The sequence below is a fragment of the Leguminivora glycinivorella genome, chromosome 15 (genome assembly GCF_023078275.1).
Source record: "Leguminivora glycinivorella isolate SPB_JAAS2020 chromosome 15, LegGlyc_1.1, whole genome shotgun sequence".
In the NCBI taxonomy this organism is placed as follows: domain Eukaryota; kingdom Metazoa; phylum Arthropoda; class Insecta; order Lepidoptera; family Tortricidae; genus Leguminivora; species Leguminivora glycinivorella.
Genome location: NC_062985.1, coordinates 19,754,204 through 19,767,594, shown reverse-complemented (window position 1 = coordinate 19,767,594; position 13,391 = coordinate 19,754,204). Strand labels below are relative to the sequence as shown.

The window sequence follows — 13,391 nt, the reverse complement described above, 5'->3', positions numbered from 1 at the left end:
GAGCGCATCATGGAACCACCGCAGTCAGATCGGATGTGGTTTCTGCCCCATTTCAGCGTCTACAATTTAAATAAAGGAAAGTATCGCGCTGTATTCGATTGCGCCGCGAAAAGTCAGGGATGTGCATTGAACGATTTCATCCTCGCGGGACCGGATTTACTACGGAGCCTGCTGGGGATACTACTTCGATTCCGTGAGTGGGAATTCGCCGTCACCGCGGACATACAGGAAATGTTCCTTCAAATACAGCTGCGAAGAGAGGATCGGCATAGTCAGCTCTTCATCTGGAGGGGATCGCGGCGTGACGTGACACCGTGGACGTACCAGCTAAACCGGGTATGTTTCGGTAACATCTCTTCTCCTTTTCTCGCACACTCGGTGCGGAATAGGAATGCGACGGACAACAAGGATCGCTATCCGGACGCGGTCTACGATATCCATAATAATCACTACATGGACGATTATGTGGCATCATATGAGACAGAACGGGAACTCATATCAACAGCGACACAGGTGAGACTAGCACACGCGGAGGCTAGCTTTCGGCTGCGCAGCTACGCTAGCAACAGCGAGTTGTTAATGCGAAACATCGATCCGGAGGAGCGAGCGACGGGACCTTCTCATCTCGGAGAAAAGCAACAGACCGTCCTCGGAATGACGTGGGACCCAGAGACGGATACGCTGGGGTACAACACGAAAATGCTACGAGTGCCAGACGACGTGAAAAGGTACGAGCGATCGCCCACTAAAAGGGAACTTTTGAGTGCCGTAATGTCAGTTTACGACCCATTAGGCCTCATAGCGCAGTATATGATAAGCGCTAAGATCATATTCCAACGTGTGTGGACAAAGGGCACGGACTGGGACGAGCGGCTGCCGGCGGAGGAAGCGGAGGACTTTTTCCGGTGGCTGAGGGCACTGAGCGACGTGTCCGCGCTGCGAATACCCCGACGATACGCCACGCCCACCGGTGCAGTTAGAAGAGAACTGCATATTTTCAGTGATGCATCGACCGAGGCCTACAGCGCGGCGGCCTATTGGCGAGTATCGAACGACGAGGAGGAAACGCAAGTGAGCTTAGCTATAGCGAAAAGCCGAGTTTGCCCGCTAAAGGTAATGACAGTTCCCAGGCTCGAATTAACCGCAGCAGTCGTCGGCGTGCGGCTGGCGGAGACAATTTTACGCGAGCAGCGTTATCCTGTGACAAAGGTGACGTATTGGACAGATTCCATGGTTGTTCTCGGATGGGTTCGCGATGACGCGCGAAACTATCGTCCGTACGTGTCACACCGACTTGCGGAGATCGCCGAGAAAACAGATAGAGACGCGTGGAGGTATGTACCAACCGCTCAGAACCCCGCAGATCGAGCGACGAGATGTCAACCAGCGCAGAGCGTGCGCATCGAGGACGAGTGGTACGAAGGACCGCGCTTTCTCTATGGACCCGAGACATCATGGCCTAGTCACACATCGAATCGAACAGACGACCTGCCTGAGAGGAAGGCGAGGCCGTCAACCGCGACATCACTGGCGATCATCTCAGCGAAGCCAGACCCTTCGAGCGTACTGCCAGACGTGAGACGGTTTAGCAGTTACGACAGACTGTTGAACGCGACAGCGAACGTCTTGCTATTCATCGAGAAAATGAGAACGAAGAATAAAGCCTTGCAGCTACAAGTCAGACATTTGAGAAAGGCAGAACACATGTGGTTGCAATACAGTCAACGACGAAGCTTTCCCGAAGAGCTTCGAGCCTTAAGCCAGAATAGGCTCATCGATCGCAAATCGCGATTATACGACCTGGCACCCGAGCTAGGCGATGACGGCGTGTTACGCATGAAGACGAGGCTGGGCAGCGCTCCAGTATTGTACACCGCGCTACAACCGATAATACTGGATGGCCGCGAGCCGTTCACCCGTCTACTCATCCTGCGAGCTCACCGACGATCAGCGCACATTCACAACGAAGCAGTAATCAACGAACTGCGACAAGAATATTGGATACTACATCTGCGGCCGACCGTGAAGTCTGTAGCTCGAAACTGCGCGCTATGCACACTACGACGAGCAACACCGAGAGCGCAGCCCTTAGGCGATCTCCCGCCCGAGCGACTACAGGCGTATCAACGTCCCTTCACTCACACCGCACAAGACTACATGGGACCGATGTTCGTCACGATCGGACGGCGCAGAGAAAAACGCTGGGTGTGTCTATACACGTGCCTAGTGACGCGCGCTATTCACCTTGAAAGCGTGCACAGTCTTTCAACCGACAGCGCGCTACTATCACTACGAAGATTCGCCGCGAGAAGAGGATGGCCCAGAACGATGTACAGCGATAACGCGACGTGCTTCAGGGCGGCGGCGACGGAACTACGTGAGGCGTACCGGCAATGGCTGCCTGTACTGCAAACTTACGCCACTCAGAACCGAATGGAGTGGAAATTCATCCCACCTGGCAATCCTTCGGCCGGGGGCGCGTGGGAGCGAATGATAAGGACAGTTAAGATAGCGATGTCCTACACTTTCAACGAACGAGCACCGAAACCCGAAGTTTTCGAAACTCTACTCGCCGAGATAGAGAATATCGTCAACCGACGACCACTTACACATGTCAACGTCGATCCAGACTCCGAAGAAAGTTTGACTCCAGCACACTTTCTACTTCTTCATAACGCTAACCTACCGATGATTGGCGTTTACGACGAGAACGAGAAGAAGCAATGGAAGATGGCCCAAGCGCTTGCCGACCACTTTTGGCGGCGCTGGACCAAAGAGTACTTTCCTCTACTGGCACCGAGGAAGTCGTCCCACGACGGAGGGCGGCAACTTCAACCAGGCGATGTGGTCATCGTCGCTGAACCCAATGGTCCACGCAGCGTGTGGCCCCGAGGCGTCGTCGAGACTACCTACCCGGGACCCGATGGACGGGTCCGCTCCGCTGACATCAGAACGAGACACGGGACGCTACGCAGGCCCAGCTGCAGGCTGGCGGTCATCGCGTCGCAACCCATGCACCAGGAGTCTTCGACTGCGGGGACAAAATGTTAGCGACGCGTCGAAATATATGTAAAATAGCATAAGAATTCGATTAAGACTGTATTCGCAATAAAGATTATTTCGTAGGTAGGAAACGGGTAGAACTGCGTTAGTTAAGTTAATTTTGTCAATTCCGATTATTAAGTATGATAATAAGACTCATATGTGATGTATTCGATAGCAGGCAATTCCCATATTCCTTCCTTCCCAAGTCGCGGAAACCGAGTCCAAAGTTCAATCTAAACTCAGACTGTCCATTGGACTACGATTAATAGCCAATAAGCACTAACGTGAGAGGCTTAGAGCGAGAAAACCGAACTCTCCTCTGATTGGCTAAAAATATTTCCTTAAAGTTCCGAAATCATTTTCCTTTCACCCGAAAATTGCCTTAGGATTACTCGAATCCAAGCCAATAACTCGATAACTATAAGACATATGAAGATGTAAATAGTTTTAAAACGTAGCTGGGAACTTACGTAACACGATAACCTCCATTTCCATAGTAATATTCCGTTATCGATAACAATGGAGCTCAAGGCGAGCCGCGAAACCAGTCTATTGTATGGCCCGGACGGCTAATCACCTCTTCTATTGTGTAAAAACGTAAACAAACGCAGGTGCATTCCACTCGAGGTGAATGACCCTAGTGTCAGGTGCATTGTTACGTAATTTCGAAGCGATAGCCTAATTAGTTTATAAGTAATTAGGATTTGATCGAAAAATGATAGCGTTAAATTCACGTAATCGAGCGCCGTAACGCGTTCGACCAATCACGACGCGCCATCCGTCGCCTATCGGGCGCAATTATTTACCTCTCTATCGCACGGAGCCTCGCGCTCAGCCGAGTCGTGATTGGGCGAATAAATTGAAATGTTTCTTTCCGTGAAGCGTAGGCGCATTCCGAAAAGGGGTATAAAAGGAACGATCGCTCGGTATGGGACATTCGAATTCGACCGGAACAAGAAGAACCAGCAGCCTCCAAGGAAAACCAGCAGCCAGCAGCCTACTACAAGCAGCCTACAGCCAGCAGCCAGCAGCCTACAGCCAGCAGCTAGCAGCCTACAGCCAGCAGCCAGCCACCCTCCACGACGGGTAGCGGCAGCAGCAGAAAACGACAGCATCGCGACGTATCGTCCGTACCGAGCGTTTCGTTAGGATCAAGTTAGGATATTAGCTTAGGAGTATTTTTATAACCGCGTTAAAATTAGAGTCGTTGATTTTTGTAAATATAAACCATTTGATTTGATTCGTTTTTTAGTTAGTTTAATCCAAAATCATAATCGGTACGGTTGATTGCTGAGGACGACATCGAAGCTCAAGGTACAGGCCCGGGACGAAAGAGTGAGTCGCACGAGCTCCAGCACATTCTCTCCACTTCGAGCCGTCGATAGGAAGCTTTGCGGACGCGGTCTGCAACATACTTATTAACGTAATTTATGAGTGTGTTTAGTTTTATCTTTTACTTGTATCTTTATATGAATAATCTGACTAAGCGGTTTTACAGCAATCGATTAAGTGGGACGTTTTCCGTGCACACTCACTGTAAACTCATCTACTCTAAATGTGAATATAAGAACTGAGACGCCGTAATGCAATAACTCTTATTTATTGATAAGAACCTTAGTTAAAACGTATACATGTTAATTCATTGAAATATATTGCAAAAGTAAAAATCTAGACTTCTGTCTTCATAACGTAAGCTTCAGTTGACAGCAATTCAAAAATATGACAGCTATATCGATTCTCTATGGTCAATCTTCTTGCTGGCCACGACACTCACCTTTTATTTTTAGTACGAGTCGTATACATAACGATCTATTTACTTACCTATATTAATGTACTAGCTTTTGTCCCCCGCTTTTGTTCCCATTGCCGAATGCTTCATTCAAACTTCCTCCCCATTTTAGATAAGTGGGGGGGTTAGAAAAAGACAAAAACTAGCCTATGCCTACAAAATTTCGCTTAGAAAACTAGAGTTGTATATATTATGTTTGTGTTTTTTGCATGCCAGCTGCTGGTGAAATATGCATGTCCTAAATTATATTAAGTCCACCTTGTATACCATATTTTATGCAAAATAAAGATATTTGATATTTGATATTTTTTTTTGATATGTCACTTTCCATCCCTTCAAATATCTTTTCTTAATAAATTACGTCAATTCGTCGCTCCGTTTTGCCGTGAAAGACGGACAAACACACACACTTGCCCATTTATAATATTATAGTATGGATGGATACTAAAACCGTCGGAGTTTGCTACATTTTATTGTCTGGAAAATTCCATAGACCTTGGCGTAACTTGTATGTGTCTAATTATAATAACTTTCGGTGCGATATAATGTAGCGTTGACTCAGGACACTTGTATGACCTTCAATTGCTTGACATGCAATAGGCGAGACGACTAAAAAAAACAATTAGTCCGTCAGTTAGATTATCATAAATTTTAGACACGTATTTTTTCTTTTTTCTCGTAAACGAAAAATGACGACGGTACAGTGAGTTGAACTATCGCGTGACGTCACGCCTAGTTACAATTTTTACTTAGAAGTGACGTCACAAGCCCCACTCCGGAACTTTGATGCTCTATATTTCCGAGCTCATATTACCCGGCAGCCTTCAAATCAAGGGTGAACTGGCCCCGTAGCCGAATGGCATTTCTCCGACGCCAAACGAAAGCGATACGCCGCTGGCTCTGTCGCGCCAATACGCAAGCGCGATAGAGATAGATATCTACTAGCGCTTCGTTTCGTGAGCGTTTCGTGAGCGATTGTGCCATTCGGCTAGCCACCCAGGCATCTTCTGGGCGAGCTCACTCCATCGTAGGTCTCGTCGTTGCCTTTGGCTAGTCTGTGGCCAAGACTCAAGAGTAAGCCCATTTATAATAATAAAAAAATATCTTTGTATTTTTCCATTAATTAGAAAAAGCGTAAAATAATTATGTGTTTTTTTTTTCTGGACGATCTAACTGACGGACTAAACAGAATGCCATTTTTTTATGTAGTCGCTCGATATGAGCGTGCACTCAGCACGGGAAGCATGGTCGCGCGATAGACGATAAAATATCAGGCCGTCCCTATCGCACTTAAATACAAATAGTGCCGTCCGTCCGTCACCGTCAAACCGTCAAAAAATGACAATAGTTTATCTACATGGTCCCAGCATCTGGTTCCTTTGTGTTACTCGTACATAGAATTGTTTCAGCTGGCTTATGCTTTATATATACTATACCTATGCCCCATTGTAAATTTACCAACGTTCCCAATCTCAATTTCCTCGTTCAACACAATACCAGCGATTGCTAATACTCATAATACACGTATCAACGATGATTGCGGAATAACCGACAGTGTAAACCGTGCATTAATGCCGCCATTGTTGCCCGTGGAAATATTTGTTCTATGCCAGTGAGTTGAAAAGCAGAAGCGAATCATTTTCGAAATTGCGGGTCATATGTTGTCAAAGTAATGGTGAAGTAACGATGAGGCTGCGCATGGTGAATGCGGGTTCGAGTGCTGGATATTCGCACTGAAGTGAATATGTCTTTTTGTAAGTTTTTCACATATGACCAGTTCGGAAGCTGACAAAATACCATGAAATTAAAAACGTGCATATAGAAATGTTTGAGTAGAATCGATGGATTCTCGAAAACCGGTTCAAGGCGAGGGCACACGGGGAGAGGGAACTTACCGGGACGAGTACGTCACAGTAACCACATCACGTGATGCGCTCGTCGCCGGGTGATATATTTAGACTCAGTGGGTCTCCTTTTCTCTGCAGCTGACTGTACTTATATAAAGTGCTAACATCGACTTTGTTACAACTCGCCTCTGTCACAAGTCACAACTGACCAATGAGCATTAGCTTGTCACTGACAAATAGGCTAGTTTCCTACTAGTCAAGTCAGCTTCTTTTTAAGAACTGTCAAAAGTGTCAAAACGGTTTGCTAATATGGAATTACTATGAAATACTGAGGAGTGATGTCACGGTCAATTCATTTACTTTATATCTTTCTCTTTGACTTATTAAATAGAAATTATGTTTAAACATAACTACTTACTGTCCGTATGTTTCTTCTAATTATGTGGTGATATTTTATTCTAAGTATAGAAATATAGCCTATTCTGTACCTATTTTCTGGGTTGATAAGTACCATTGTTACTCAGCGTCAATATTTCCTTATTAAACAGGCTATGAATGGCGAAGTGTCACTGTCGGGCCACAATTGTCACTATTATGAAATAGGCCACAGGGTACCTAGTCAACTAGGAACCCTTATAGTTTCGCCATATCTGTCTGTCCGTCCGTCCGCGGTAATCTCAGTGACAGTTAGTACTAGAAAAAGTGAAAAAAAATGTTTTTTAGGGTAAGACCCCCCCCCCCCCCTACACGTAAAGTGGGGACTGATATTTTTTTCATTCCAACCCCAAAGTGTGATATATTGTTGTATAGGTATTTAAAAATGAATAAGGGTTTACTAAAATCGTTTTTTGATAATATTAATATTTTCGGATAATAATCGCTCCTAAAAGAAAAAAAAAGTGTGTCCCCCCCCTCTAACTTTTGAACCATATAAGTATGTTTAAAAAATGTGGGAAAAATCAGAAAAGTAGAATTTTAGAACTTTGTAGGTACCTAGGTAGATTTAGTAGTTTTTGAGAAAAATACGAAATACTACGGAACCTTACACTGAGCGTGGCCAGACACGCTCTTGGCCGGTTTTTTATTATAAATGGGCTTACTCTTGGCCACAGACTAGGCAAAGACGTGGCCTATGATGGAGACAGATGGGTTGGATGGATGGATGGATGGGATGAATGGGTCTTCTGCAGTAGCGAGTCAGTCAGACTGCGTGTCGACCACCACGAAACGTCACTAGCGTCACTTCAGCAAGGCCGGCAGTCGCCTCTATCCCTATTATTCTCTTATTAATTAGACTAATTACAAAACTGTATCGTCCAAAGCCCGTTGAAGTGTGATTTTGCATTTGGCCAAACGCGTTGATGAACCTGCGTTTTAGTTTGCATATGTGGCGTTACTTGCCTAAAAGGTCCACGCTTCATCAGTTTTATATCAGAAATAACCTGTATTGCCAAACGGGGTAGGCAGAGCACATGGAACTATTTACTTTTCAGTGCCACTGTGGGCTCATACTCGTATTTTATGTGGAATTAATTGTGTAGCTTAACTTCAAACTTGGATAAATAAATCCATTCTGCTTTAAGGTTGATTATATACAAAATATTATAATGACCTGAAAGATAATTAACCTTATAGTGAAATGGATTTACTCGAGTTTGAAGTAAAGCGACACAATTATAATTTAGAATCCTTTGATCGATGAGTCGGAAATGTACGTACACTGTCTAAATCATAAGGCACATTTTAAAATTTACATAAATGTCGACATGGCTAAATATGAGATTATGTCATAGACATAGACATTGAAAAATATAGACGAGAGAAAGACAGTCCAACCTTGGTACCACTTGTCTCCAAAAATTCAATTTAAGAAAACTATATGAATATTTGACCAGCTGGTAATCAGTCAAATCTTGTTGTAATGAATAACCTAACCACAAAATGAAAATTTTGAAAAAACCCCCATTCGCGACGTAGTAGACCGATTTTCATGAAACATGGCTAAGAACACTCCCGAAAAACTCAGCTTTCAGACAAAAAAAAAACTAAATCTAAATCGGTTCATTCGTTCGGGAGCTAAGATGCCACAGACAGACATACATACAGACAGACAAACAGACAGATAGACAGACAAACACACAGACAGACACGTCAAACTTATAACACCCCTTCGTTTTTGCGTCGGGGGTTAAAAAGTGGTGCCATGATGACGTCACATACCTACCCGTCATAATTGTCGTCGTTGTACGGAACATAATAGTTATTTGTTATACAAGGGGGCAAAGTTGTATTTTAACGCCGAGTGTGGAATTGAAAAACGAGCTAGTAAAAGGATTCTATAGTTGAACCACGAGCGAAGCGAGTGGTTCGAGAATAGAATCCTGAACTTGCGAGTTTTTTACCACACGAGAAGTAATAGTTATTTGTTATACAAGGGGGCAAAGTTGTATTTTGACGCCGAGTGTGAAATTGAAAAACGAGCAAGTGAAAGGATTCTATAGTTGAACCACGAGCGCAGCGAGTGGTTCGAGAATAGAATCCTGAACTTGCGAGTTTTTTAACACACGAGAAGTAAAATACATTTGCACCCGAGTGTAACACAAAACTTTTCCCCTCACTATAGCGAGGAAACTACAACGCAAAAAATGCGTTTATCACACTGCTTCCAGTAGTTCCACAGGTGGTAAATCATCTTTATTACTAAATTCACCTACTTTTATCAATTTTAAAGCAGTTCATTTGACTTTATTCAAGGTCAAATTACTTTACCCACTAGTGGATAAAATGCGTTTTTACCCGCTGGTATTAAAGGACAAAACACGTGTTTCCGAGCTAGTGAGGGGAAAAATACATTTGCACCCGAGTGTAACACAAAACTTTTCCCCTCACTATAGCGAGGAAACTACAATGCAAAAAATGCGTTTATCATTGCTTCCAGTAGTTTCACAGGTGGTAAATCATCCTTATTACTAGATTCACCTACTTGTATCAATTTTAAAGCAGTTAATTTGACTTTATTCAAGGTCAAATTACTTTACCCACTAGTGGATAAAATGCGTTTTTACCCGCTGGTATTAAAGGACAAAACACGTGTTTCCGAGCTAGTGAGGGGAAAATGGCAGTTTTCCGAGCCTCGGGGGTGCCTGAACCAGAATAATACCATTTGAGAGTCCTATAGACAAAGAAAGCCACATATTACAAATGTTACTTTCATCTCACTGGTTTCAATTAACGATTAAATTCTAATTTATACGTCATAACGCTTGTAAAGGCAAATGTTTAATCTAGAATTTGTGATTCGAACGTAAATAAGACCTAATTTTGTGAGCTGCAATTGTAAAATAGGAATGTAATTTTACAATTCAACTATTCAGTGTAAAGAACGAAGTTCCTGCAGATTTAATGCACAGTGACTTTACAGTGCCATAGAATAAATAATAGTAGGGTGCATTAGGGTAATTTCGAAAGTCGTCGTCACATAAAAAAAAAATATTAAGGACACCTTACACAGATCAACCTAGCCCCAAACTACGCAAAGCCTGTACTATGGGTGCTAAGCGACGATATACATACTTAAATAGATAAATACATACTTATATACATAGAAAACATCCATGACTCAGGAACAAATATCAGTGCTCATCACACAAATAAATGCCCTTACCGGGATTCGAACCCAGGATCGCGGCTTAGCAGGCAGGGTCACTACCAACTGAGCCAGACCGGTCGTCAAATCACAATTATTTCCATCATATCGAGATTCCCCTTTCGAAATTACCCGAGCATTTTTGTGCTTCAAAATTACTAACGTACTGAAAAAAAATGAAAAAATCCCCACATAGTGGATTGATTTTCATTAGACATGGCTAAGAACCATAGCTGGGCATTAACTCGTTAATCCGTTAATCGTTAATTAACGAAGTTAACATTTCGATTAACGGATTAACTTTTAAGTTAACTTTAAAAAATGTTAACGGACTCGTTAACTTCCGTTAAATTTCATAGAGTCCGTTAATCGTTAATCCAGCACCCCAAGCGGCTCGCTGCGCCGCGAAAACGCAGATCCGTCGGTTATAAACAGTCTAAAGACCAATTGGCGACTTTGGATCACTTATTCGAGATCTTCTAAATCTTATTAGGCGTGCTAGATCGATCACTAACCTGGGAATAGAGTGCAATCATCAGGCATGACAGACATATCGCGCAACCGACGCATCGACGAGTTAGAGTCCGGCGCGGGCCTTAGATTACTCTACCAAGTTATCGTGGCCCACAGCATCGAGTTGTCATCTCAAATCTCAATCTGAAGAACCGACGCACCACGATCGCGACCGCATGAATGACCCAATAATTACCAATCCGAAGTAAAACCTAGGATTTAGCCAACCAACGGCGGTACACGCCCGAAAAGACCGAAATTATTACATTTCGGTTTTTTACCGATTGGCGTCACACAGGTTTTAACCCATTCAGGGCCAGCAACTCAGCCTATGAGTCATGGTGGAACAGTTCCGCAGGGCCGATGACTCGCATGTGAGTCCTGAATAAATTCTGATTTAAACATAAACAAAACGTAATATAACGTAATAATGTAAGTATAGTTTGAGCTAACAACCATTTTCATAAGGTAATAATGAAAAAAACATTCTAAACATGTTTTTTTTTAGTGAAATGGGGTCGAGAATATTCAAGTTTGGTTTACTATAAGTGTAATATAGTCAATATTCTGAAATTCGAGATACATACGTGTTCCAAGCAAATGGATGAATCCACATTTCAAAAATATTAATAATATATATATGCCTGAAGTTATAGACCCGACTCAAGGTATGGGTCACCGTGGCCTGGCGCTACTTGTAAAATCTACACATATTTTCATAGCACGCAAAAATAAACTTTATTGCATTGTTTTAAAGCTTATTTCATGACGAAATTCGTTGCAAATTGTACCATTTTACAACGGATAACTGTTTGGATGGCAGCAAGCAACATTTCTAAGAACCAAACTTATTACCATGCTATATTTTTTGTTTCATTACAAAAACAGGGCGGCTTAAACAGTCACAAACTAAATAGTAATTATTGTATTATCATAAAAGTGTGTGACAAATATTTACAAGACAAGTTTTTTTCTAAACATTTGCGTGGTGTTTATAACAGTTTTTAAGTGCTCTATTGTTTCTATTATAATGACGTTTACCAAAACAAAGATCATGACAGGCCACATGTAAGATTATCGGTGACACTTGGCCAATAAACAAAGAATGCACCTGAGCGGCGGCGGATTAAGCGGTCGTCTCATCTTTCACGTGGTATTTTTGACAAAAACTCAAGAAATTAAATATTAGGATGTATTTTAGAGTAATATGGGAAATTCTATTTAGTCATGATTTATTCGTTGGCGACTTTATACTCGTCGCAGTGCTCTTCAGTGATTTCGTATTTTGTGATTTTTGTGACCTTGGCTATGGATGACTAGAAATATACATAATCACGCGCTAAGTTGCGGAATTTCATTATAAATATTTTTAAATACTTTTCTGAACCGTATTATTAATTAATTATATGAGAATAACAGCATCCTCTTGACAATCATATATTTCTGGTCAGACTATAAAATGTTAATTCTTACAAATAGCAACAAATTAGTAAATACATTTATTTTGAATATGAACAGAAAACAGTTGGTTCGTAAAAATGTTGCATAAGATTGTTCAACTGGCCGGATTCATAAGCGGCAATTTATTTTGCGTTCGCGCCAGGCCAGAGACCCATGAGCTGAGTCACGCGTTTTAGCTAAAAACGGTTTGTATGGTGGCCCGGCGTGATGTGTACGCTCGACAGTCCTTGGCCATGAATGGGTTTTAATGGTTTTTGGTGGATACTTAGTAAATATAAATACATAATACCTACAGTGGAGTCCTATTTTTATGACGTGTTAACGGATTATCGATTAACTTTAACTTCCGTGAAATCTACCGAAATGTATCGCTTTAACGGTTAACGAAGTTAACTTTTTAAGTAACGGATTAACGATTATCGAAGTTAACTATTTGATTAACGATGCCCAGCTATGCTAAGAACACTCCCGACTAATCCAACGTTCAAACAAAAATAAACGAAATCCTAATCGGTTCATCCGTTCGAAAGCTACGATGCTACAGACAGACGCACATACAACCTACAAACCGAAGTTTGACAGCAGTTCAGGGTCGAATCGTATTGGTCCTAACACTATTTATTTTTAGCCCCCGGCGCAAAAACGACGGTGTGTTATAAGGCACGCCACAGACAGTCTAAAAAAATCATAATCTTAAGGGGCTGACAACACCCAACTGCGTGAAATTGATGTTACTTGCGCAGTTTTCTAAGACAAACTATTTTAGTTTTAGTAAGGCAAGTAAAATATATGTTATTATTCATTATATTTCAACGAACATAGCCGTACTCGATACACGATTTAACGAAATCGGCTCGATAGAAAAAAAATTCAAAGATTGGTCTCGAGTTCGTCATTTAACGGTTCCATGTCGTTCAATTATTCACTTAGTTGTCTTTTATTAAAATTACAATAACAAAAATATACACATCTAAAACACTAACGAAACATATTGCACAAACAATGCATTTTTCTATTTTATTTTAATATTTTTCCTGTTTGTATTTACCCTGTTTTAGTGACATCGCGCTCTCACTTACTCCCATGCGAA

At 42.3% G+C, this 13,391-nt stretch overlaps 1 protein-coding gene across 1 annotated transcript; it reads left to right on the top strand.

The window, feature by feature from the left end:
* Positions 1–453: 453 nt before the first annotated feature.
* Positions 454–3,051, top strand: LOC125234232. The gene has a single exon (XM_048140440.1). The coding sequence runs from the start codon at positions 454–456 to the stop codon at positions 3,049–3,051; it is 2,598 nt and encodes an 865-aa protein (XP_047996397.1).
* Positions 3,052–13,391: the final 10,340 nt, after the last annotated feature.